This window comes from Chiloscyllium plagiosum, unplaced genomic scaffold (assembly GCF_037043375.1).
Source record: "Chiloscyllium plagiosum isolate Xiang-an unplaced genomic scaffold, Cpla_swu_hap1 HiC_scaffold_7, whole genome shotgun sequence".
NCBI lineage: Eukaryota > Metazoa > Chordata > Chondrichthyes > Orectolobiformes > Hemiscylliidae > Chiloscyllium > Chiloscyllium plagiosum.
Genome location: NW_028270145.1, coordinates 121,004,662 through 121,031,923, shown reverse-complemented (window position 1 = coordinate 121,031,923; position 27,262 = coordinate 121,004,662). Strand labels below are relative to the sequence as shown.

Genomic DNA, 27,262 nt, shown 5'->3' with positions numbered 1-27,262 from the left:
GAGGACAAGCCAGAGAACTATAGACCAGTGAGCCTGACCTCGGTGGTGGGCAAGTTGTTGGAGGGAATCCTGAGGGACAGGATGTACATGTATTTGGAAAGGCAAGGACTGATTACGGATAGTCAGCATGGCTTTGTGTGTGGGAAATCATGTCTCACAAACTTAAATAGAACATAGAACAGTACAGCACAGAACAGGCCCTTCAGCCCACGATGTTGTGCCGACCTTTGATCCTCATGTATGCACTCTCAAATTTCTGTGACCATATGCATGTCCAGCAGTCTCTTAAATGTCCCCAATGACCTTGCTTCCACAACTGCTGCTGGCAACGCATTCCATGCTCTCACAACTCTCTGTGTAAAGAACCCGCCTCTGACATCCCCTCTATACTTTCCTCCAACCAGCTTAAAACTATGACTCCTCGTGTTAGTCATTTCTGCCCTGGGAAATAGTCTCTGGCTATCGACTCTATCTATGCCTCTCATTACCTTGTATACCTCAATTACGTCCCCTCTCCTCCTCCTTTTCTCCAATGAAAAAAGTCCAAGCTCAGTCAACCTCTCTTCGTAAGATAAGCCCTCCAGTCCAGGCAGCATCCTGGTAAGCCTCCTCTGAACCCTCTCCAAAGCATCCACATCTTTCCTATAATAGGGTGACCAGAACTGGACGCAGTATTCCAAGTGCGGTCTAACCAACGTTTAATAGAGCTGCAACAAGATCTCAAGACTCTTAAACTCAATACCCTTGTTAATGAAAGCCAAAACACCATATGCTTTCTTAACAATGTCCACTTGGGTGGCCATTTTAAGGGATCTATGTACCTGCACACCAAGATCCCTCTGTTCCTCCACACTGCCAAGAATCCTATCCTTAATCCTGTACTCAACTTACAAATTCGACCTTCCAAAATGCATCACCTCGCATTTATCCAGGTTGAACTCCATCTGCCATCTCTCTGATTGAGTTTTTAGAAGAAGTAACATAGAGGATTGATGAGGACAGAGCGGTGGACGTGATCTTTATGGACTTCAGTAAGGCATTTGACAAGATTCTCCATGGAAGACTGGTGAGCAAGGTTAGATCTCATGGAATACAGGGAGAATTAGCCATTTGGATGTGAACATAAGAAGTACAGTTAGTAAGTTTGCAGATGACACCAAAATTGGAGGTGTAGTGGACAGCGAAGAAGGTTACCTCAGATTACAATGGGATCTTGATCAGGTGGGCCAATGGGCTGAGAAGTGGTAGATGGAGTTTAATTTAGATAAAGGCGAGGTGTTGCATTTTGGGAAAGCAAATCTTAGCAGGACTTATACACTTAATGGTAAGGTCCGAGGGAGTGTTGCTGAACAAAGATCTTGGAGTGCAGGTTCATAGCTCCCTGAAAGTGGATTTGCAGGTAGATAGGATAGTGAAGAAGGTGTTTGGTATGCTTTCTTTTATTGGTCAGAGTACTGAGTACAGGAGTTGGGAGGTCATGTTGCGGCTGTACAGGACATTGGTTAGGCTACATTTGGAATATTGCGTGCATTTCTGGTCTCCTTCCTATCGGAAAGATGTTGTGAAACTTGAAAGGGTTCATAGACCATAGAACATTTCAGCGCAGTACAGGCCCTTCGGCCCTCGATGTTGCGCTGCCCTGTCATACTAATCTGAAGCCCATCCCACCTACACTATTCCATGTACGTCCATATGCCTGTCCAATGACGACTTAAATGCACTTAAACTTGGTGAATCTACTACCGTTGCAGACAGAGCATTCCATACCCTTACTACTCTCTGAGTAAAGAAACTACCTCTGACATCTGTCTTATACCTATCTCCCCTCACTTTAAAGTTATGTCCCCTCGTGATTGCCGTCCCCATACTTGGAAAAAGGCTCTCCCTGTCCACCCTACCTAACCCTCTGATTATCTTGTATGTCTCTATTAAGTCACCTCTGAACCTTCTTCTCTCTAACGAGAACAGCCTCAAGGCCCTCAGCCTTTCCTCGTAAGACATTCCCTCCATACCAGGCAACATCCTAGTAAATCTCCTCTGCACCCTTTCAAAAGCTTCCACATCCTTCTTATAATGTGGTGACCATAACTGTACAAAATACTCCAAGTGTGGCTGTACTAGAGCTTTGTACAGCTGCAGCATAACCTCCTTGTTCCGGAACTCAATCCCTCTATTAATAAAGGCCAAAATACTGTATGCCTTCTTAACAACCCTGTCAATCTGGTTGGCAACTTTCAGGGATCTGTGTATAAGGACACCGAGATCTCTCTGCTCATCTGCACTCCCAAGAATGTTACCATTAGCCCAGTACTTTGCATTCCGATTACTCCGTCCAAAGTGTATCACCTCACACTTGTCCATATTAAACTCCATTTGCCACCTCTCAGCCCAGCTCTGCATCCTATCTATGTCTCTCTGCAACCTACTACATCCTTTGTCACTATCCACAACTCCACCGACCTTAGTGTCATCTGCAAATTTACTAACCCACCCTTCTAAGCCCTTATCCAGGTCATTTATAAAAATGACGAACCGCAGTGGACCCAATACCGACCCTTGCGGTAGCCTACTATGAGGAACCTTATTGAATGCCTTGCTGAAATCCATATACACCACATCAACCGGTTTACTCTCAACTATCTGTTTGGTCACTTTGTCAAAAAACCCAATAAGATTCGTTAGGCACGATCTACCCTTCACAAAACCGTGTTGACTGTCCTTGATCAGATTATTCTTTTCTAGATGGTTATAAATCCTATCTTTTATAACCTTTTCCAACACTTTACCAACAACTGGAGTGAGACTCACTGGTCTGTAATTACCAGGGTTGTCTCTACTACCCTTTTTAAACAGAAAAGATTTACAAGGATGTTGCCAGGGTTGGAGGGTTTAAGCTATAGGGAGAGGCTGAACAGGCTGAGGCTGTTTTCCCTGGAGCGTTGGAGGCTGAGAGGTGACCTTATAGAGGTTTATAAAATCATGACGGACATGGATAGGATCAATAGACAAAGTCTTTTCCCTGGGGTGGGGGAGTCCAGAACTAGAGAGCATAGGTTTCGGGTGAGAGGGGAAAGATATTAAAGAGACCTAAGGGGCAACGTTTTCACGTAGAAGGTGGTATGTACATGGAATGAGCTGCCAGAGGAAGTGACGGAGGTTGGTACAATTGCAACATTTAAAAGGCATCTGGATGAATATATGAGTAGGAAGGGTTTGGAAGGATATGGGCTGGGTACTGGCAGGTGGGGCTAGATTGGGTTTGGGATATCTGGTTGGCATGGACGAGTTGGACTGAAGGGTCTGTTTCCATGCTGTACATCTCGATCACTCTGTGGCTGCAAGCCAGAGGCTAGGAATACTTCAGTGAGTAACTCATCTCCTGTCTCCCCAAAGTCCCTCCACCATCTACAAGCCACAGGTCAGGAGTGTGATGGAATACTCCCCACTTACCTGGATGGGTGCAGCTCCAACAACACTCAAGAAACTTGACACCATCCAGGACAAAGCAGCTGCTTGATTGGCACCACACCCACTTTCTCAACCATCAATGCTCGAGAGCAGCAGTGTGTACTATTGACAAGATGTATTGCAGAAATTCACCAAAGATCCTTGGATAGTACCTTCCAAACCCATGACTACTTCCATCTAGGAGGACAAGGCAGCAAATATGTGAGAACACCATTATTACAAGTTCCCATCCAAGCCACTGAGTTGGAAATGTTTGGTGTTTGCTCACAGTCACTGGGTCAAAATTGCAGAACTCTGTACACTACCACCCCTCCCCGCCACACGGGCATTGTGGGTCTACCTACAGCACGTAAACTTCAGTGGTTCGGATCAGTCATGATCTTATTGAATGGCTCGAGGGGCCAAATGGCCTGTGTCTGACAGTCTAAGAAGGTAGTAACCACCACCTTCACTGGGTGCAACCGGAACAGGAAATAAATGCTGGTCTTGCCAGTGCTGCCCATATCCCGTGAATGAATCAAACAAATTAGATTTGATTCCATATTGAACATTTAATAAATAAACCTGAATGTTCTAAGAATTACACTGGAAACACATTCAAGATTACCAGTCGCGGTGAGATTCATTTGTGCATGCTGGAAGCTATGGGACTCTGATGTTTATAGAACATAGAACATTACAGCGCAGTACAGGCCCTTCAGCCATCGATGTTGCGCCCACCTGTCATAAGAGTTGGAAGCCCATCTAACCTACACTATTCCATGTACGTCCATATGCTTGTCCAATGACGACTTACATGTACTTAAAGTTGGCGAATTTACTACCGTTGCAGGCAAAGCATTCCATACCCTTACTACTCTCTGAGTAAAGAAACTACCTCTGACATCTGTCCTATATCTATCACCCCTCAATTTAAAGCTATGTCCCCTCATGCTCGCTCTCATCATACTTGGAAAAAGGCTCTCCCTGTCCACCCTATCTAACCCTCTGATTATCTTATATGTCTCTATTAAGTCACCTCTCAACTTTCTTCTCTCTAACAAAAACAGCCTCAAGTTCCTCAGCCTTTCCTCGTAAGACCTTCCCTCCATACCAGGCAACATCCCAGTAAATCTCCTCTGCACCCTTTCCAAAGCTTCCACATCCTTCTTATAATGCGATGACCAGAACTGTACACAATACTCCAAGTGCGGCCGCACCAGAGTTTTGTACAGCTGTAGCATAACTTCATGGTTCCGGAACTCGACCCCTCTATTAATAAAAGCTAAAATACTGTATGCCTTCTTAACAACCCTGTCAACCTGGGTGGCAACTTTCAGGGATCTATGTACATGAACACCGAGATCTCTCTGCTCATCTACACTACCAAGAATCTTACCATTAGCCCAGTACTTTGCATTCCGGTTACTCCGATCAAAGTGAATCACCTCACACTTGTCCGCATTAAACTCCATTTGCCACTTCTCAGCCCAGCTCTGTAGCTTATCTATGTCTCTCTGTAACCTACAACATCCTTTGTCACTATCCACAACCCCACCGACTTTAGTGTCGTCTGCAAATTTACTAACCCACCCTTCTACACCCTCATCCAGGTCGTTTATAAAAATTACGAACAGCAGTGGACCCAACACCGATCCTTGCGGTACACCACTGGTAACTGGACTCCAGGGTGAACATTTCCCATCAACCACCACCTTCCGTCTTCTTTCAGCAAGCCAATTACTGATCCAAACTGCTGTATCTCCCACAATCCCATTCCTCCACATTTTGTACAAAAGCCTACTGTGGGGAACCTTATCGAACACCTTGCTGAAATCCAAATACACCACATCAACCGGTTTATTCTCATCTACCTGTTTGGTAAAAGAAATTTGTAGAGGTAAAAGAAATTTGTGAATGAATTACACCCTTTTTACTGAGACTGCCAATTCCTGCTGCCTTCCCCTAGCAATAACTTGACCAATCAGGGTCTACCTACCAGCCTGGTATTAAATTAGTGAACTAAAGTTGACAGTTAACAATTTCCGCTGGATATCCAAACCAACCATAGCCCAATCAGCATCCTTTTCTCATGTGATCTAAATTAACACCATCTTTCTCAACTTCGTTTCTTGTGTTTCAGTCCTGATAAATGCAAGGCAAAAACCTTGCTGTCTTATTTTGGTAATATTTATGTTCCTCCAGGTACCAATTATTATTATACTCCCACGAGCCATTTTGTGAAGAAGAAAACCAGAGCTCGTCTTTACTTAAAATGAATTTATTAACAGAGTGAAACATTACAGATATATATCCCTTGAATCCATTCTGTCCAGTCAGTACGTTTCTCTTTACATGTGCTGGCAACTTTTTAATGTGACCAGGATAGATCACCGGACAGTGGGATTCACTAACAATATTCTGGGGCTGAACCAGGAGATATTTTCTCATCAATCTGCTCAGGGATATGACAGCACACCTCTGACAAAGGTGGGACATGGACCTGGGCCCTCTGGCTCAGAGGTATGGACATTGCCACTGTTCCACAAGTCCCTATTTGTTTTTAAACACCATGTGTGCAGATAACTTTATTAACACTGCGCCACCAGAAATGAAACAGCCAAGTGGCCAGGAGACCAGTAACAGGCAGAGTGCCATCGGGCAATGCAGATGTGATCGAAAAGTAAAGACAAGCAGAGGGATTAAATCAAAACAGAGTTGGAGGGGGAAATAAGGCTGTCCACACCCTGTGGGTGCCCACCTCTCCCTAGAGACACGGTGGATACCATGTGCTCCTTCTCCAGGGATAAAGTGAGGACTGCAGATGCTGGAGATCAGAGCTTAAAAATGTGTTGCTGGAAAAGCGCAGCAGGTCAGGCAGCATCAAAGGAACAGGAGAATCGACGTTTCGGGCATAAGCCCTTCTTCAGGAAGCCCTGAAGATTCTCCTGTTCCTTTGATGTTGCCTCACCTGCTGCGCTTTTCAAGCAACACATTTTTAAGCTCCTTCTCCAGGGATACCTGGATACCAAGGTAACTATGGAAAAGAGGCAGGCAGTCAGCCATAATGACCCCCTCCACGACCCGCTGCCTGACCTGTTTATGGCCAGCCTGGTCAGGCCCAGGAGCAGACCCATGAGGAGATCCTCCAACCTGGACGCTCTCCTCCGCATCAGGTGCCCAAAGATCAGAATCATGGGGCTGAAGTGCGACCAAAGAACAACAAAAATGTTTTTTTAAGAAAACCAAAAAGGGAGTGCAGACTCCTACACCCAACATATACATGGTCCATGGTCTCCACAGCATTACAAAACAAACAGTTGGGCTGGGAGTCCGTGAACTATCACAATCTGCCTCAGGGGTGGAGAGATAAATGGGAGGGGGGGGTGGCGTTGGGGAGAAGGTAGCTGAGCGTGCAATAAGTGGATGGGGATGGGGCTTGGAGGTGATAGGTCGGAGAGGAGGGTGGAATAGATAGGTGGGAAAGGAGATTGGCAGGTAGGACAGGTCATGAGGCCAGTGCTGAGCTGGAAGGTTGGAACTGGGGGGAGGGGAAATGAGGAAACTGGTGAAGTCCACATTGATGCCCTGGGGTTGGAGGGTCCCAAGGCGGAAGATGAGGAGTTCTTCCTCCAGGCGTTGGATGGTGAGGGAGTGATGGTGGAGGAGGCCCAGGATCTGCATGTCCTCGGCAGACTGGGAGGGGGAGTTGCCCCGGGTGATGGGGTTGACTGGTGCGGGTGTCCTGGAGATGTTCTCTGAAGCACTCTGCAAGTAGGTGTCCAGTCTCCCCAATGTAGAGGAGACCGCATCGGGAGCAACGGATACAATAAATGACATGTGTGGAAGTGCAAATGAAACTTTGAAGGATGTGGAAGGCTCCTTTGGGGCCTTGAATGGAGGTGAGGGGGGGAGGTGTGGGCGCAGGTTTTGCAATTCCTGCGGTGGCATGGGAAGGTGCCAGGAGGGGAGGGTGAGTTGATGGGGCATGTGGATCTGATGAGGTAGTCATGGAGGGAAAGTGGATAGGGGTGGGGAGGGAAATATTTCTCTGGTGGTGAGGTCCATTTTTAATTGGTGGACATGGCGACGTATATGGAGGTTGGTGGGGTGGAAGGTGAGGACCAGGGGTGTTCTGTCCTTGTTGCGATTGGAGGGGTGGGCTTTGAGGGTGGAGGTGCGGGATGTGGATGAGATGCGCTGGAGGGCATCATCAACCACGTGGAAGGGGAAATTGCGATCTTTGAAGAAGGAGGTCATCTGGTGTGTTCTGTGGTGGAACTGGTCCTCCTGGGAGCAGATGCAGTGGAGGCGGAGGAATTGGAAATAAGGGATAGCATTTTTGCAGGAGGTAGGGTGGGAGGAGGTGTAATCCAGGTACCTGAAGGGGTTGGTGGGTTTGTAGAAAATATCAGTATTGAGTTCCTTTATGTGCTGAAGTAACCACCCAGTCAATATCCTACATCTGTGTTTACTTAAACCTCTGTTGATAATAATGAACACTAATGCCCTTTGGTTATTTACAGTGTAAGGAGGGTGGATTTCCCAATGAGCTGTGGTTGGGTGTCAGTGCTGAGAATGTGTCAATCTACAAACGGGGTGATGCCCGGCCTCTGGAAACCTTCCAGTATGAACATATTGTTTTCTTCGGTGCTCCGCTCCCAAACACCTACAAGATAACTGTGGACGAGAGGGAAATGTTTTTCGAGACTCCACAGGTGAGAGAGCTGATGGGTGAACTCAGAAATGACCTTGGGATTGAGGAAGCTGGTGGTAAAAAATCCAGGACACAGACACACAATGTGGGAGCAAATTCCTGCAGGTGCTGGAATCTGTACTGAAAACAAAAGCTTTTTGCTGGAGATCACAGTGGGTCAGGCAGCATCCATGGAGAGACAGCAAGTTCCGATGAACAGTCATCTAGACTCGAAATATTAGCTTGCTCTCTCTCCATGGAAGCTGCCTGACCCAATGTGATTTCCAGCATCTTCTTCTTTCTCAGCACAGACACACATTATCAGGATAATGGTTAATCATTAAGGAATGGAATGGGGAGGAATTTCCTCATTTGCAGAGTTGTGAATGATGGGAATTCTCTATCCCAGAGATTTGGAAAGGCTCAGTGTCTAGGTGTATTCAGATAGAATTTGAGAATTTGTTGAGGCTGTAAGGGATTCAGCTACAGAAGTGGAGATGGAGAGACATGATCAGCCATGATCTTACTGAATACTGGTGGAGCATGCTGAACATGTTGAATGGCCCACTACTTCTATTTGTTAGTAAAGATCATGAGTTCCAAATTCCATTTTACTTAATTTAAATGCATTGTACATTGTTGCAGTGGTAAGTCCTATGTCTGACTTGCTGTGTGTTAACGCATGTCAGGCAATTGTAGGGACAAAGGAACATAGGAGCAGGAGTGGGAAAATATATAAGGGGCATATATAAGAGGTTTTCCACATTTAAGACAGACACTGAGGAAAAGATTCTCTCATGATCGTGAGTCTGTGGAATTGTCTTCCCGAGAGAATGAAGAAGTGGCCGTGGGTGGGGGGCGGGATGGGAGGGTGGGGTGGGGAGTCATTGTATACGTTTAAGATGGATATAGATTGATTCTTAACTGACAAAGGAGTCGATGGTTTTCAGAGAAAGATGGAAATGCTGAATCAAAGCCATGATCAGTTCAGCCATAACCTTTTTTTAAATTCGTACAGAGGATGTGGACAGTGCTGGACGGGCCAGAAATTATTGAGGTAAAAACAATGACTGCAGATGCTGGAAACCAGATTCTGGATCAGTGGTGCTGGAAGAGCACAGCAATTCAGGCAGCATCCGAGGACAGGCAAAATCGACGTTTTGGGCAAAAGCCCCAGAGCTTTTGCCCGAAACGTCGATTTTGCCTGTCCTCGGATGCTGCCTGAATTGCTGTGCTCTTCCAGCACCACTGATCCAGGGCCAGAAATTATTGCCTGTCCTGATACTGAATGTTGCAGCAGACTTGATGGGCTGAATGGCCTATTCCTGCTCCTGATTTGTAAATGTAGAAAGAACAGGCAAGAAGGAAAGGGGGTTGGGATAATGCAAAGTGCTGTTCATATGGGATAGAATCAGTACATTAGCATGAAAGGAATTCAGAGCAGAACAATGTGAAATCTGTTTGGATGGTGCTAAGAAACAGCAAGGAGCAACAGGAGTTGTTCAGAGGCCACCAGACTGGTGTGGTAATGTTGGGCACAATAAAAATCAGCAAATGAGGGCATGCAACAGAGGTAATGCAGCAACTACAAGACATTTCAATCTATATGCTGTCCTGTTTGGATTGGATAAATCTAATGAGAAGAAAGTGAGTACTGCAGATGCTGGAGACCAGAGTCGAGAGTGTGGTGCTGGAAAAGCACAGCAGGTCAGGCAGCATCTGAGGAGCAGGAGGACCGACGTTTCAGGCAAGAGCCCTTCATCATGAATGAGGCTGGGAGCCTAGGGGGTGGGGAGATAAATGGGAGGGGGATGGGGCTAGGGGGAAGGTAGCTGAGAGTGCAATAGGTGGGAGGGAAGATGAACAGTTTGGACAGGTCATGAGGGCAGTGCTCAGCTGGAAGGTTGGAACTGGGGTAAGGTGGGGGGAGGGGAAAATGAGGAAACTGGTGAAATCCACATTGATGCCCTGGGGTTGAAGGGTCCCAAGGTGGAAGGTGAGGCTTTCTTCCTCCAGGCATCGGTTGGTTAGGATGTGGTGATGAAGGAAGCCCAGCACCTGCATGTCCTTACTCTGATGGATGTGGAAGGCTCCTTTGGGGCCTTGGATGGAGGTGAGGGGGGACGGTATGGACGCAGGTTTTGCAATTCCTGCAGTGGCAGGGGAAGGTGCCGGGAGGGGAGGGTGGGTTGTTGGGGGATGTGGACCTGACAAGGGAGTCGCAAAGGAAATGGTCTTTACGGAAAGTGGATGGGGTGGGGAGGGAAATATATCTCTGTTGGTGGGGCCCATTTGTAGGCAGTGGAAGTGGCTGAGGATGATGCAATACAGAGGTTGGTGGGGTTGAAGGTGAGGACTGGGGGTTTCGACCTTGTGGAGGGGTGGAGTTTGAGGGTGGAGGTGCGGGATGTGGATGAGATGTGCTGGAGGGCATCATCAACTTCATGGGATGGGAAATTCCAGTCCTTGAAGAAGGAGGATTCAAAGGAGAAATTGTTAAAGCTGAGGACCAGTTCAGCCAAACGAATGAGAGTATCAGTGGAGGGGTACTGGTAGGGACATTGGGAGCGGAAGAAACGGAAGGCTTGGAGGCCCTGGTCATGGCGGACAGAGTTATATAGGGACTGGATCTTCATGGTGAAGATGAGGTGTTGGGGACCAGAGAACTGAAAATCTTGGAGGAGGTGGCAGGCGCCGGTGGTGTCCCGAATGTGTGTGGGGAGTTCGTAGACCGGTTGGCGGCAGTGGCGGTGTTGGGGCTCTGCGAATCTCATGTCAGATTCATGCCCCCCACCAACCCACCCTCCCCTTCTGGCACCTTCCCCTGCCACCACAGGAATTGCAAAACCTGCACCTACACCTCCCCCCTCAACTCTGTCCAAGGGCACAAAGACATTCCACATCCATCAGAGTTTACTGCATCCATTGCTCCTGAAGCAGTCTCCTCTACATTTGGGAGACAGTATGCCTACACGCAGAGCGCTTCAGAGAATAACTCCAGGACACTCGCACCAATCCCACTGCCCCTTGGCTGAACACTTCAACTTCTTCTCCCACTCTGCTGAGGATGTACAGGTCCTGGGCCTCCTCCATTGCTACACCCTTACTACCCAATGCATGGAGGAAGAACGCCTCATCTCCAACCCTAGGGCAACAATGTGGACTTCACGAGTTTTCTCATTTTCCCTCCCCCAATCCTTAACCCAGTTCTAACCTTCCAACTCTTGATCTGTCCTACCTGTCCAGCTTCCTTCCCACCTATCCGCTCCACCCTCCTCTCCAACTTATCACCATTACCCCCAACTCTATCTACCAATCGCATTCTCAGTTACCTTCCACCCCAGTCCCATCCCCTTCCCATTTATCTCTCTACACCCTCAGTTTACAAGCCTCATTCCCGATGAAGGGCTTTTGCCTGAAACATTCATTTTCCTGCTCATCGGATGCTGCCTGACCTGCTGTGCTTTTCCAGCACCATACTCTCAATACTGATGAGTGCCAAAAATAAATAAAAACACACAAAACTCAACAGGAAAAGCGAGTCCACAATGGCTAACAAAGAAAGTTAAAAATTGTATTAGATCAAAGGAGGATGGTTGTAATGTTATCAATAAATATAACAACCTGGAAATTAGTAACATTTTTAGAATTCACTGAAGGAAAACCAAGAAAGAAGATAAATATGGGGAGAGTACAATATGAAAATGTACTAATAAGAAACATAAAATCAGACTGTAAAAGCTCCTTAAGTATTTAAAAAGTAAAATAAAGCAAAGACAAATGTAGATCCATTACAGGCAGATCTGGGAGAATTTATAATAGGAATTAAGGAAATGACAATCTAAATAATTACTTTTGTGTTTATCTTATGAAGGATGGTACAAGAAATTTTCCAGAAATAATAGAGATCTAAGGGACTAGTGAGAATGAGGAACTAAAAGGAGTTAATATCAGTAAAAAAAGTAGTTCCAGACAAATTGAATGGACTGAAAATTACTAAATCCCCAGGATTCAATTAACCATGTCTTTGAAAGAGGTGGCTATAGAGATAGAAGATGCATTGACGATCATTCTTCACAATTCCATTGACAGACTGGAATGTTTCAAATGTAATCCCAAGGAGGGAACTATAGATGAATTGGCCATACTAAATTGCCCGTAGTGTTAGGTAAGGGGTAAATGTAGGGGTATGGGTGGGTTGCGCTTCGGCGGGGCAGTGTGGACTTGTTGGGCCGAAGGGCCTGTTTCCACACTGTAAGTAATCTAATCTAATCTGTTAGCCCAATGGCAGTAGTAAGGAAAATGTTTTGAATCTATAATAAAGTCTGTGATAATTAGACACTGATGGAGAATGATGGTTTGATTGTGAGGAGTCAAGATGGATTTAAGACGTGGAAACCATATCTGACAAAGCTGTTTGAGGTTTTTAAAGATGTTGCCATCAGAGTACATAAAGGGAGCTGGTACTTACAGTTGGACTTTAGGAAGGCTTTTAATCAGGTCCCACATAAGTTAATAGCAAAAGTTTGAGAACACAGGCTGAAGGGGCTTCTACTGCCACGGATTGAGAACTGGTTAATTGGCAGGCAACAGTCAAAATAAATGTGTGTGAGCATGTGACTGTAGGGTACCACAAGGTTTAGGGCTTGGAGCTGAGCTGTTCACAATATTTATTAATAAATTTGGACATTGAGACCAAATAGAATATTTACAAATTTCAGTTGACACAAAACTAGGTAGGAATGGGAGTTTTGGGGATGATACAAAGAGGCTTCAGGCTGAACGAGTGGCAAAAAACATGGGAAATAATGTGAATCTGGGCGGAGGCATGGGAGTGCAGTGTATTTCTTAAATGGTAAGAGGTTGAAAAGTGTTGATGTCCAAAGGGACCTGGTGCCATTGTTCATTAGTCACTAATAGCTAGTTTACAGGAATAACAAGGAATGAGGGGCACAAGCTTTTATCACAAAGGGATTTGAGTGCAGGAGTAAAGAAGTCTTGCAGCAGTGAGACAATGCCTTGGTAAGGCTACACCTGGAGTATTGTGTGCAGTTTTACTGTCATCTAAGGAAGGATGTTCTTGCCATAGATAAGAGTGAAATGGAGGTTGACCCAATTAATCCCTGGGATGATGGCATTGTCTTTTGAGGAAAGGCTAATGAAACTGCGTCTGAATACTATGGAGTAGATTAAAAATTACAAAATCCTTTTAGGGTATGTCAGGATGGATAGAAAAGATGTTTTTCCAGAAGATGAGTCTAAATCCAGGGAAATAATTTCAGCATAAATGATGGACCAATTAGACTGAGATGAGGAGGATTTCTTCATTCAAAGGGTAGTGAATCCTGGAATTCTCTATCCCAAAGGGCTGTAGAAACTCAGTTGCTGAACATGTTCAAAGAGACATTGATAGATTTCTACTTACTAATGACATCAAAGAAAATGGGAGAGTGTGGGAAATATTGAGAATAAAGGTACATGATCAGCCATAACTTAGTACAGCAGCCTGGATTGAGGGGCTGAATGACCTACGTTTGGTCCTATATTCTTCACTGAGATATTGCCGTATAACTTCCCTCTCTTTTGCTGAAAAATGCTGTTTCTTTTCTCTCCCTCGCCACCTTTGTCTCATTGCAGGTGGGTGAAATCACAAAGATAATGAAGGGCTACATCAACACGATTGTGAAGAAACGATACAGCATCAAGTCTGTCGTCACTAATCACAGTGAGGCCAGTGCCTGGACCAGATGAGCAGGAACACTCCCCTAGCCCCGTCTCATTCCTCTCTATTCTCTCCTCACTCTCCTCTCACCAGCCAAGGAAAGACTGACCAAGGGAGAAATGATGGGTCACTGGCACGGGCACCTCCAGTTGTGAGACCGATGGTGGGCAAAGAGCAGTTGGAGGTGGGAGGTCATGTGATGTGTTTTCCAGGAGTACATCCAATCAAAGTCCAAGAGGAGAGGAGAGGAAAAGCCAGGGTAGAACTGGTCGAGTCCAGACCCAGTCATTCTCATTGTCTCCGAGGTCACCACACTGGCTCGGCCTGCAATACTGCGGGCAGTGTTGCTGAGAAGAATACAGCATGGAATCAATGGGTCAAATAGCCTCTCTTGGTGCTCTGCTATTCTTTAACACTTCCTGCTGATCAAAGAGGTTTCTCTGTCTGTCTTTGTCTTGTTCTCTCCATATCTTCACTGTTTCTCTCTCTCTCCCTCCCTCTCTCTCTTCCCCTCCCTGTCTCTGACTCGAGCAATCTGTTTCTGGCTCTCTCTCACTCTATCCTCTGTCTCCCTCCCTCAGTCTCTCTCACTTTCTGTCTGTCACTTTCTTTCCCAATCTCGCTTTTCTTTCCTTAGTGATTTGTGATTGGCTTTACAAAGCAATTCCTCGAATGTACCAATTTATTTAAACACTGTATTGAGATTGGACAGATTGAAGGAGATTCTGCAGCTGCTCAACATCACAAAATAACCAAATATCCCAAATTAGAGTTTTGTAAGCTTGTTTTTTCACTGACAAATACAAACAGCAATTGTCTGAAATGTGTTCTCTGATGATTTTGTACAGTCTGAGCTTTAAGCTGGACATTATAGGAAGTCTGATGTTTGGGTTTTGAATGGAAAGGTCCAGTGTGCCCTGTTGCTGTTTCTTGTAAAGGGATGCTGAAAGAATAGGCACAAGCTGCAGTCCCCCTTGCCGAGTCCCGAGGTAGAGGCTCCAGTCCCTCGGCCTGGTCCCAAGCCCGGGTTCCATTCCCACCCCCACCAGCCTGGTTCCCTGGCCCATTCAAACACCAGGAATGGAGCACAAGAAACAAAAACACCAAGTGATTACTGGCTGGAAGTCCAGTCATCACTGCTCCAGGACATATCTGCAGCTGTCCCTCAGGAGGGTGTCCTAGACCTAACCATCTTCTACTGCTCCACCAAAGACCTTCTTTCCATCATAAGATGAGAAGTGGGGGTGATCACTAGATGACATCTTCCAAACGCACGACCACTTCCATCGAGAAGGACAAGGGCAGCAGATACATGGGAACACCACCACCTGCAAGTTCCCCTCTGAGCCACTCACCATCCTGACTTGGAAATATATCAGAGGAGAAAGTGAGGGCTGCAGATGCTGGAGATCAGAGCTGAAAATGTGTTGCTGGAAAAGCGCAGCAGGTCAGGCAGCATCCAAGGAACAGGAGAATCGACGTTTCGGGCATAAGCCCTTCTTCAGGAATGAGGAAAGTGTGTCCAGCAGGCTAAGATAAAAGGTAGGAAGGAAGGACTTGGGGGAGGGGCTTTGGAAATGCGATAGGTGGAGGGAGGTCAAGGTGAGGGTGATTGGCCGGAGTGGGGTGGGGGCGGAGAGGTTAGGAAGATGATTGCAGGTTAGGAAGGCGGTGCTGAGTTTGAGGGATTTGACTGAGACAAGGTGGGGGGAGGAGAAATGAGGAAACTGGAGAAATCTGAGTTCATCCCTTGTGGTTGGAGGGTTCCCAGGCAGAAGATGAGGCGCTCTTCCTCCAACCGTTGTGTTGCCATGGTCTGGCGATGGAGGAGGCCAAGGACCTGCATGTCCTTGGTGGAGTGGGAGGGGGAGTTAAAGTGTTGGGCTACGGGGTGGTTGGGTTGGTTGGTCCGGGTGTCCCAGAGGTGTTCTCTGAAACGTTCCGCAAGTAGGCGGCCTGTCTCCCCAATATAGAGGAGGCCACATCGGGTGCAGCGGATGCAATAGATGATGTGTGTGGAGGTGTAGGTGAATTTGTGGCGGATATGGAAGTGTCCCTTGGGACCTTGGAGGGAAGTAAGGGGGGAGGTGTGGGCGCAAGTTTTACATTTCTTGCGGTTGCAGGGGAAGGTGCCGGGAGTGGAGGTTGGGTTGGTGGGGTGTGTGGACCTGACGAGGGAGTCACGGAGGGAGTGGTCTTTTCGGAACGCTGATAGGGGAGGGGAGGGAAATATATCACTGGTGGTGGGGTCCGTTTGGAGGTGGCGGAAATGACGGCGGATGATACGTTGTACATGGAGGTTGGTGGGGTGGTAGGTGAGGACCAGTGGGTTCTGTCCTGGTGGCGGTTGGACGGGCGGGGCTAAAGGGCGGAGGAGCGGGAAGTGGAAGAGATGCGGTGGAGGGCATCGTCGACTACGTCTGGCGGGAAATTGCTGTCCTTGAAGAAGGAGGCCATCTGGGTTGTACGGTTTTGGAACTGGTCCTCCTGGGAGTAGATGCGGCGGAGACGAAGGAATTGGGAATATGGGATGGGATGGCGAAGGAATTGGGAATATGGGAAAAACCCAATTCCTTCGTCTCCGCCACATCTGCTCCCAGGAGGACCAGTTCCAAAACCATACAACCCAAATGGCCTCCTTCTTCAAGGACCGCAATTTTCCGCCAGACGTAGTCGACGATGCCCTCCACCGCATCTCTTCCACTTCCCACTCCTCCGCCCTTTAGCCCCGCCCCTCCAACCGCTACCAGGACAGAACCCCACTGGTCCTCACCTACCACCCCACCAACCTCCATGTACAATGTATCATCCGCCGTCATTTCCGCCAGCTCCAAACAGACCCCACCACCAGTGATATATTTCCCTCCCCTCCCCTATCAGCGTTCCGAAAAGACCAGTGGGCGGCACGGTGGCACAGTGGTTAGCACTGCAGCCTCGCAGCGCCAGAGACCCGGGTTCAATTCCCGCCTCAGGCGACTGACTGTGTGGAGTTTGCACGTTCTCCCCGTGTCTGCGTGGGTTTCCTCCGGGGGCTCCGGTTTCCTCCCACAGTCCAAAGATGTGCAAGTCAGGTGAATTGGCCATGCTAAATTGCCCGTAGTGTTAGGTAAAGGGGTAAATGTAGGGGTATGGGTGGGTTACGCTTCGGCGGGTCGGTGTGGACTTGTTGGGCCGAAGGGCCTGTTTCCACACTGTAAGTAATCTAATCTAAAAAAAAAACCACTCCCTCCGTGACTCCCTCGTCAGGTCCACATCCCCCACCAACCCAACCTCCACTCCCGGCACCTTCCCCTGCAACCGCAAGAAATGCAAAACCTGCGCCCACACCTCCCCCCTTACCTCCCTCCAAGGTCCCAAGGGACACTTCTATATCCGCCACAAATTCACCTGCATCTCCACACACATCATCTATTGCATCCGCTGCACCCGATGTGGCCTCCTCTATATTGGGGAGACAGGCTGCCTACTTGCGGAATGTTTCAGAGAACACCTCTGGGACACCCGGACCAACCAACCAAACCACCCCGTAGCCCAACACTTTAACTCCCCCTCCCACTCCACCAAGGACATGCAGGTCCTTGGACTCCTCCATTGCCAGACTATGGCAACACAACGGTTGGAGGAAGAGCGCCTCATCTTCTGCCTGGGAGCCCTCCAACCACAAGGGATGAACTCAGATTTCTCCAGTTTCCTCATTTCTCCTCCCCCCACCTTGTCTCAGTCAAATCCCTCAAACTCAGCACCGCCTTCCTAACCTGCAATCATCTTCCTAACCTCTCCGCCCCCACCCCACTCCGGCCTATCACCCTCACCTTGACCTCCCTCCACCTATCGCATTTCCAAAGCCCCTCCCCCAAGTCCTTCCTTCCTACCTTTTATCTTAGCCTGCTGGACACACTTTCCTCATTCCTGAAGAAGGGCTTATGCCCGAAACGTCGATTCTCCTGTTCCTTGGATGCTGCCTGACCTGCTGCGCTTTTCCAGCAACACATTTTCAGCTTGGAAATATATCACCTTTCCTTCAGTGTCGCTGGGTCAGAATCCTAGAATTCCCTCGCTAAGGGCATTGTGGGTCTACCTACAGCACATGGACTGCAGCGGTTCAAGAAGGCAGCTCACCCCCACCTTCTCAAGGGGCAATTAGGGACGGGCAATAAATGCTGGTCCAGCCTGTAATGCCGATGTACTCTGAATGAGTAAGTAACTGTTAATCATGACACAGATCCACAAGCTGGCTCACAACAGAGCAACCTGTTCAGGACCACTCCCTGCTCTAACCCTGCAACCTTGTACATTCATTTCCTTTAAGTGTCCATTCAATTTCCTCTCAATCATTTGCTTCTGCTCCCACTGCCTGCAAAGGGCACTAGTCCCAAGTTTGACCACTCACAGTATAAACATGTTCCTTCTCGATTCCCCCCTGAAGTTCCTTCCTGAAATCTTAAATCTGTCCAAATTTGATGAGTATGCACTCTCAAAGTACAGGTTTGTTCAGTGGACGTTTTGAGCATTCAGCCAATCAGAAACAGCCCACTGATGTAATTCAGGAAATATTTATTCAGCCGTAACGATGATACTTGTGAAGAGGCAATGATGTTATGGGCTATTGATTCAGAACCTCAGGCTAACATGGGCAGCACGGTGGCTCACAGCACCAGGAACATGGGTTCGATTCCAGCCTCTGGGAACTGTGTGGAGTCTGCACATTCTCCCTCTGTGTGGGTTTCCACTGGGTGCTCTGGTTTCCTCCCACAATCCAAATATATCCAAGCTCGGTGGATAGCCTTTGGGAAATGCAGGATTACAGGGATAGAGTAGACAGGTGGGTCTGGGTGAACACAGAACAGAACAGTAGAGCATAGTACAGGCCCTTCAGCCCTCGATGTTGTGCTGGTTTTTTATGTTAACCTATGTACCTTTCAATGTACTATCTTCCATGTGCCTACCCAAGAGTCACTTAAATGTCCCTAATGTCTCTGACTCTACTCCCACTGCTGGCAGTGCATTCCATGCACCCACCACTCTCTGTGTACAGAACCAATCTCTGACATCACCCCTAAACCTTCCTCCAATTACCTTAAAATTATGCCCTTGTGATAGCTATTTCCGCCCTAGGAAAATGTCTCTGGCTAGCCACTCTATTTTTGCCTCTCATCATCTTGTACACCTCTATCAAGGCACCCGTCCAATAAGAAAAGCCCTAGCTCCCTCAACCTTCACAAGACATGCCCTCCAGTCCAGGCAGCATCCTGATAAGTCTCCTCTGCACCCTCTTGAAAGCTTCCACATCCTTCCTATAATGAGGCAACCAGAACTGAACACAATATTCCAAGTGTGGTCGAACCAGGGCTCTAGAGAGCTGCAACATAACCTCGCAGCTCTTAAATTCAATTTCCCCGCTAATGAAAGCCAACACACCATATTTGGCAATGTTGAGGGATCCATGGACATAGACCCCCAAGATCCCTTTGTTCCTCCACACTGCCGAGTATCTTGCCTTTAACCCTGTAATCTGCATTCAAATTCAGCCTTCCAAAATGAATGACTTCACACTTTTTCAGGTTGAACTCTATCTGCCACTTCTCAGCCTAGTTCTGTATCCTGTCAATGCCCTGTTGCAACCTACAACAGCCCTCCACAATTCCACCAATCATTGTGTCATCAGCAAACCTACTAACTCACCCTTCCAAATATTTTCCATCTACCACCCCACCATAGAACATGGAACATTACAGCGCAGTAGAGGCCCTTCGGACCTCGATGTTGCGCCAACCTGTGAAACCAATCTGAAGCCCATCTAACCTGCACTATTCCATTCTCGTCCATGTGCCTATCCAATGATCATTTAAATGCTCTTAAAGTTGGTGAGCCTACTACTGTTGCACGCAGGGTGATCCATGCCCCTACTACTCTCTGAGTAAAGAAACTACCTCTGACATCTGTCCTATATCTATCATCCCTCAATTTAAAGTTATGTCCCCTTGTGCTAGCCATTGCCCTCACTGTCCACCCTATCTAACCCTCTGATTATCTTATATGTCTCAATTAAGTCACCTCTCAACCTTCTTCTCTCCAACGAAAACAGCCTCAAGTTCCTCAGTCTTTCTTCGTAAGACCTTCCCTCCATACCAGGCAACATCCTAGTAAATGCCCTCAGAACCCTTTCCAAACCTTCCACACCTTCCTATAATGCAGTGACCAGAACTGTACACAATACTCCAGGTGCAGCTGCACCAGAGTTTTGTACAGCTGCAGCATAACCTCATGATTCTGAAACTCAATCCATCTACCAATTAAAGCTAACACAGCATATGCCTTCTTAACAACCCTGTCAACCTGGGTGACAACTTTCAGGGATCTGTGTATCTGGACACTGAGATCTCTCTGTTCATCTACACTGCCAAGAATCTCACCATTAGCTGAGTACTCTGTATTCCTGTGACTTCTTCCGAAGTGAACTAACTCACACTTTTCCACATTAAACTTCATTTGCCACTTCTCAACCCAGCTCTGCAGCTTATCCATGTCCCTCTGTAACCTACAACATCCTTCATTACAATCCACAACTCTACCGACTTTAGTGTCATCCGCAAATTTACCAACCCATCCTTCTATGCCCTCATCCAGTTTGTTTATAAAAGTGACAAACATCAGGGGACCCAGAACAGATTCTTGCGGTACACCACTGGTAACTGAACTCCAGGATGAATATTTTCATCAACCACCACCCTCTGTCTTCTTTCAGCAAGCCTATTTCTGATCATCCTCAATCCCATGCCTCCGTATTTTGTGCAATAGCCTACCATGGGGAACCTTATCTAATGCCTTACTGAAATTCATATACACCACATCAACCGCTTTACTCTCATCCACCTGTTTGGTCACCATCTCAAAGAACTCAATAAGGTTAGTGAGGCACGACTGACTCTTCACAAAACCATGTTGACTATTCCTAATCTACGTATTCCTTTCTAGATGATTATAAATTCTATCTCTTATAACTCTTTCCAACGCTTTTCCCACAACTGAAATAAAGTTCACTGGTCTATAATTACCAGGGTTGTCTCTACTCCCCTTCTTGAACAAGGGAAAAATATTTGCTATCCTCCACTCTTCTGGCACTACTCCTGTTGACAATGATGACATAAAGATCAAGGCCAAAGGCTCGGCAATCTCCTCCTTGGCTTCCCAGAGAATCTGAGGATAAATCCCATCCGGCCCAGGGGACTTATCTATTCTCACACTTTCCAGAATTGCTAACAACTCCTCCTTGTGCACCTCAATCCTATCTATTCCAGTAGCCTGTGTTTCAGTATTCTCCTCAACAACATTGTCTTTTCCTGGTGTGGATACCAATGAAAAATATTCATTTAGTGCTTCCCCTATCTCCTCTGACTCCACGCATAACTTCCCACTACTGTCATTGACTGGCCCTAATCTTACTCTAGTCATTCTTTTATTCCTGATATACCTATAGAAAGCTTTAAGGGTTTTCCCTGCCAACAACTTCTCACATCCCTCTTGGCTCTTCTTAGCTCTCTCTTTCGGTTTTTCCTGGCTAACCTGTAACTCTCAAGTGCTCTAACTGAGCCTTCATGACTCATCCTAATATAAGCCGCCTTCTTCCTCTTGATAACTGATTCAACTTCTTTAGTAAACTAAAGCTCCTGCGCTTGACAACTTCTTCCCTACCTGACTGGTATCTACTTATCAAGGATACGCAGTAGCTGTTCCTTGAATAAGCTCCACATTTCAATTGTGCCCATCCCTGCAGTTTCCCTCCCCATCCTATGCATCCTAAATCTTTCTAATTGCATCATAATTGCGTTCCCCATTATAACTCTTGCCCTGCGGTATATACCAATCCCTTTCCATCATTAAAATAAACATAACCGAATTGTGGTCACTATCACCAAAGTGCTCGCCTACCTCCAAATCTAACACCTGGCTGGGTTCATTACCAAATCTAATGTGGCCTTGCCCCTTGTTGGCCTGTCTACCCACTATGTCAGGAAACCCTCTGCACAATTGGACAAAAACTGACCCATTTAAAGTACTTGAACAAAAAGTTTTCCCAGTCGATATGTGGAAAGTTAAAGTTCCCCATAACAACTACACTGTCACTCTCGCTCCTATTGTGGATCATCGTTACTATCCTTTCCTCTACATCTCTGGAACTATTCAGAGACCTATAGAAAACTCTCAACAGGGTGACCTCTCTTTTCCTGTTTCTAACCTCAGCCCATACTACCTCAGTATACGAGTCCTCAAACACCCTTTCTGCAACCGTAATACTGTCCTTGACTAACAGTACCACACCTCCCCCTCTTTCACCATTTTCTCTGTTCTTACTCTTAATGTTTTTACTCATTAATCCCCGCATACATTGCATCATCCTCCACCATATCCGCCACCTACAGTCAGACCCCACCACAAGATATATATTTCCCTCCCCACCCTTACCTGTGTCCCGCAGAGACCATTCCCTCTGCAACACTCTCGTTAGGTCCATGGCCCCCACCAACCCCTCCCGGTAACCTTCCCCTTGCCACTGCCCACACCTGAGCCCACACCCGTCCGCCTCACCTCCATCCAAGGCCCCAAAGGATCCTTGCACATTAGGCAGAGATTTTCCTGGACATCCAAACACCTCATCTACTGTCTCCATTGCTCTCGATGTGGTCTTCTCTACATTGGGGAGACAGGATGCCAACTTGTGGAACCTTTCAGAGAACCTCTTTGGGACACACACACTTAACAACCTCACTGCCCTGTGGCTGACCACTTCAACTCCCTCTCCCACTCTGTCAAGGACATGCAAGATCTGGGCCTCTTCCACCACCAAATCCGAGCCACCAGATGCCTGGAGGAAGAACACCTCATCTTCTGTCTTAGGACCCTCCAACCACACAGGATCAACATTGATTTCACCAGTTTCCTCATCTTCCCTCCCCCTACCTTATCCCAGATCCAACCCTCCAAATCAGCACCACCCTCTTTAATAGTCCTACCTGTCCATCTTCCTTTCCACCTATCCTCTTCACCATCACCCCCAACCTGCATCTACGTATCGCCATTCTAGCTACCTTTCCTCTTCAGCCCCAGCCACCTCCTATTTACCTCTCAGCCTCTTTGGCCCCCCCCCCCCCCCACTCCACCCCCTACCCCCCAAATTCCTGATGAAGGTCTTATGCTCGAAATGTTGACTCTCCTGCTCCTCAGACGCTGCCTGACCTGCTGTGATTTTCCAGTGCCTGATCTCCAGCATCTGCAGTCATCACTTTCTCCAAGTCGTTATAACCTCGGGTATACCCCAGTTGACCCAGGGGACTTATCTACTCTTATGTTTTTCAAAACTTTCAGCACATCCTCCTCCTTAACAGCACATCCTCCTCCTTAACATCAACCTGTCGAGGGTATCAGTCTGTCCCCACAAACATCAAGGTCTCTCTCAGTAGTGAACACTGAAGCTAAGTATTCATTAAGGACCTCCCCTACCTCCTTCGACTCTAGGTACAAGTTCCCTCCACTATCCCTGATCGGTCCTATCCTCACTCTGGCCATCCTCTTGTTCCCCACATAAGTGTAGAATGCCTTAGGGTTTACCTTAATCCTACCCACTAAAGCTTGTTCATGTCCCTTCTACCTCTCCGAAGTCTATTCTTTAGTTCCTTCCTGACTACCTTGTAACCCTCTAAAGCCCTGTCTGATCCTTGCCACCTCAACCTTAAGTAAGCTTCCTTCTTCCTCAATAGTTAGAGGCTCAGATTGAAAGTTTGTTGGGAATGAACGAGACTCATGGTTGGTGTGTTGCCTCCCAGGTGTCAGGGTCCGTGATGTCTCAGATTGTATCTTTGGGGTCCTGAAGGGAGAGGGTGACCAGCCTCAAGTCATGGTCCATGTAGGTACCAACAATATAGGTAGAAAGAGGGATAGCGATGTAACGCAGGATTTCACGGAGGTAGGGTGGAAGCTGAGAGCTCGAGAGCTGTTATCTCTGGTTTGTTACCTGTGCCACATGATAGCGAGGCAAGGAATAAGGAGAGACATCAGCTGAACACGTGGTTGCAAGGATGGTGCAGGAGGGAGGGTTTCAGGTACTTGGATAATTGGCGCTCATTCTGGGGAAGATGGGACCTATACAGACAGGACGGTCTTCACTTGAACCAGAGGGGTACAAATATCCTGGGTGGGAAATTTGCTGGTGCTATTTGGGTGGGTTTAAACCAGCTCAGCAGGGGGATGGGAACCTGAGGTGTAGTTGCAGTGCACAGGAGGATGAGAGAAGGGAGGACAGGGACAGGATTTCAGGGTCACAGGAATGTGCTGGCAGACAGCAAGCTGGTTTGAAGTGTGTCTACTTCAATGCCAGAAGTATCCGGAATAAGGTAGGTGAGCTTGTAGCATGGATAGATATCTGGGACTTCGATGTTGTGGCCATTTCGGAGACATGGATAAAGCAGGGTGAGGAATGGATGTTGCAGGTTCTAGGGTTTAGATCTTTCATTAAGAACGGGCAAGGCGGTAAAAGAGGGGGAGGTGTGGCCTTGTTAGTCAAGGATAGTAAAATGGTGGTTGAAAGAACTTTTGATGAGGTAGTGTGTGCCAAGGGTAGAAACAGGAGAGGAAAGGTCACACTACTGGAAGTTTTTTTACAGGCCTCCGCAGAGTTCCAGGGAGGTGGAAGAGAGGATTAGCAAAATTATTCTGGGTAGGAGTGAAAGGAACAGGGTGGTCATTAAGGGGACTTTAACTTCCCCAACATTGACTGGAAATGCTATAACTCTGGTACATCGGATGGATCAGTTTTTGTCCAATGTGTACAGGAGGGTTTCCTGACACAGTATGTCGAAGGGCCGACAAGAGGGGAGGCCACACTGGATCTCGTGCTTGGTAATGAACCAGGCCAGGTGTTTGATTTAGTTGTAGGTGAGCACTTTGGAGAGAGTGACCATAATTCAGTTACGTTTAGTTTAACCATGGAAAGGGATCGGTACATGCCCCAGGTCAAGAGTTATCGATGGGGCAAGGGCAATTACAATGCAATTAGGCAAGAATTAGGATGCATAGAATGGGGTAGCAAAATGCAGGGGATGCAGACAATGGAAATGTGAAGCTTGTTTACGGAACAGATATTGCGTGTCCTTGATAGGTATATCCCTGTCAGGCAGAGAGGAAGTGATATGGTAAGGAACCGTGGTTTACTACAGAAATTGCATCTCTTGTTAAGCAAAATGAAGGAGGCTTATGTGTTGATGAGAAAAGATGGTTCAGATGAGGCGATGGAGAGTTACAGATCAGCTAGGAAGGATTTAAAGAGAGAGTTAAGAAGAGCAAAGAGACAACATGAGCAGTCTTTAGCAAATAGAATAAAGGAGAATCCTAAAGCTTTCTATAGGTATGTGAGGAATAAAAGTGTAGGGTAGGAATAGGGCCAGTCAAAGACAGAAGTGGGAAGTTGAGTGTGGACCCTGTGAAGGTTGGAGAGGTGCTAAATGAATATTTCTCATTGGTTTTCACTCAGGAAAAGGAGAATATTGTAGAGGAGAAGAATGAGAGATGAGATATTAGACTAGAAAGGATCGACGTTGGTTACGAAGAGGTGTTATTAGTTCGAGAAGGAGTGAAAGTAGACAAGTCCCCTGGGCCAAATGGGATTTATCCGAGGATTCTCTGGGAAGCTAGTGAGGAGATAGCAGAGCCTTTGGCTTTGATATTTGAGTCGTCATTGTCTACAGGTTTAGTACCAGAGGATTGGAGGATTGCAAATGTTTTGCCCTTGTTCAAGAGGGCAGTAGAGGTGACCCAGGTAATTATAGACCAGTGAGCCTTACTTCTGTTATAGGAAAGGTTTTGGAAAGGATTGTAAGAGATAAGACTTATAATCATCTAGCAAGCAACAATTTGATTTCAGATAGTCAACATGGTTTCGTCAAGGGCAGGTCATGTCTCACAAACCTCATTGAGTTTTTTGAAAAGGTGACCAAGCATGTAGATGAGGGTAGGGCAGTTGACGTGGTATACATGGACTTCAGTAAAGCCTTTGATAAGGTTCCACATCATAGGCATTTGGAGAAAATGCAGAGGCATGGGATTAAGGGTGATTTAGCAGTTTGGATTAGAAACTGGCTTTCTGAAAGAAGGCAGTGACTGGTGGTTAATGGAAAATATTCAGCCTGGAGTCTGGTTACTAGTGGTGTGCCACAAGGATCTGTTTTGGGACCACTGCTGTTTGTCATTTTTATAAATGACTTAGACAAAGACATAGGTGGATGGATTAGTAAATTTGCAGACGACACTAAAGTCGGTGGAGTAGTGGACAGTTTGGAAGAATGTTACAGGTTGTAGGGGGACTTGGATAAACTGCAGAATTGGGCTGAGAGGTGGCAAATGGAGTTCAATGCAGCTAAATGTGAGGTGATGCACTTTGGGAAGAATAACAGGAAGGCAGAGTACTGGGTCAATGGAAAGATTCTTGGTAGTGTGGATGTGCAGAGGGATCTTGTTGTCCATGCACACAGATTCCTGAAAGTTGTCACCCAGGTGGATAGTGCTGTTAAGGCGGCATACGGTGTTAGGTTTCATTGGTAGAGGGATTGAGTTCCGGAGCTGCAATATCATGCTGCAACTATACAAAACGCTGGTGCAGCCACACTTGGAATGTTGTGTACAGTTCTGGTCACCATATTTCGGGAAGGATGTGGAAGCATTGGAAAAGATGCAGAGGAGATTTACCAGGATGTTGCCTCGTCTGGAGGGAAGGTCTTATAAGGAAAGGCTGAGAGACTTGAACCTGTTCTCATTGGCAAGAAGGCTAAGAGGGGATTTGATAGAGACATACAAGATGATCAGAGGATTAGATAGAGTAGACAGTGAAAGTCTTTTCCCTCGGATGATGATGTCAGCGTGTACGAGGGGACAAGCTGAGAATAGTTCACAGGTCAGTGCAACGTTGAGGGCCAAAGGGCATGTTCTGCGCTGTATTGTTCTATGTTCCTCTTGATTAGATGTTCTACATCCCTTGTTTTCCAAGGTTTCTTCCACCATCCCTTCCTTGCCTCAGTGGGACAAACCTGTTCAGCACTATCAGCCAGTGCTTCCTAAACAACCTCCACATTTCTGCTGTGCATTTCCCTGAGAACATCTGTTCCCAATTTAGGTGCCCCAGTTCCCACCTAATAGCAGTGTAATTCCCTCTCCCCCATTTAAATACTTTCCCATACTGTCTGCACGTGTTCCTCCCCATGAGTATAGTGAAGGTCAGGGAGTTGTGATTGCTACTACTGAAATGCTCTCCCATCAAAAGATTGAACACTTGGCATAGTTTGTTGCCAAGCACCAAATCCAATATGGCATCCTCTCCAGTCAGACTATCTACATATTGCATCAGGAACCCT

The 27,262-nt window shown here is 46.9% G+C and overlaps 1 protein-coding gene across 3 annotated transcripts in view; it reads left to right on the top strand.

The window, feature by feature from the left end:
* The window catches only part of myo10l3 (myosin X, like 3), a 234,138-nt gene extending 219,660 nt beyond the window's left edge, over window positions 1–14,478 (top strand). For all 3 annotated transcript variants that reach the window (XM_043694412.2, XM_087989442.1, XM_087989443.1), the window contains 2 exons: window positions 7,974–8,165; window positions 13,781–14,478. In XM_043694412.2, the coding sequence (XP_043550347.1) occupies window positions 7,974–8,165; window positions 13,781–13,894 (306 nt within the window). In that variant the 3' untranslated portion in view covers window positions 13,895–14,478. The remainder of the gene's footprint in view (window positions 1–7,973; window positions 8,166–13,780) is intronic.
* The last annotated feature ends 12,784 nt before the right edge of the window (window positions 14,479–27,262 follow it).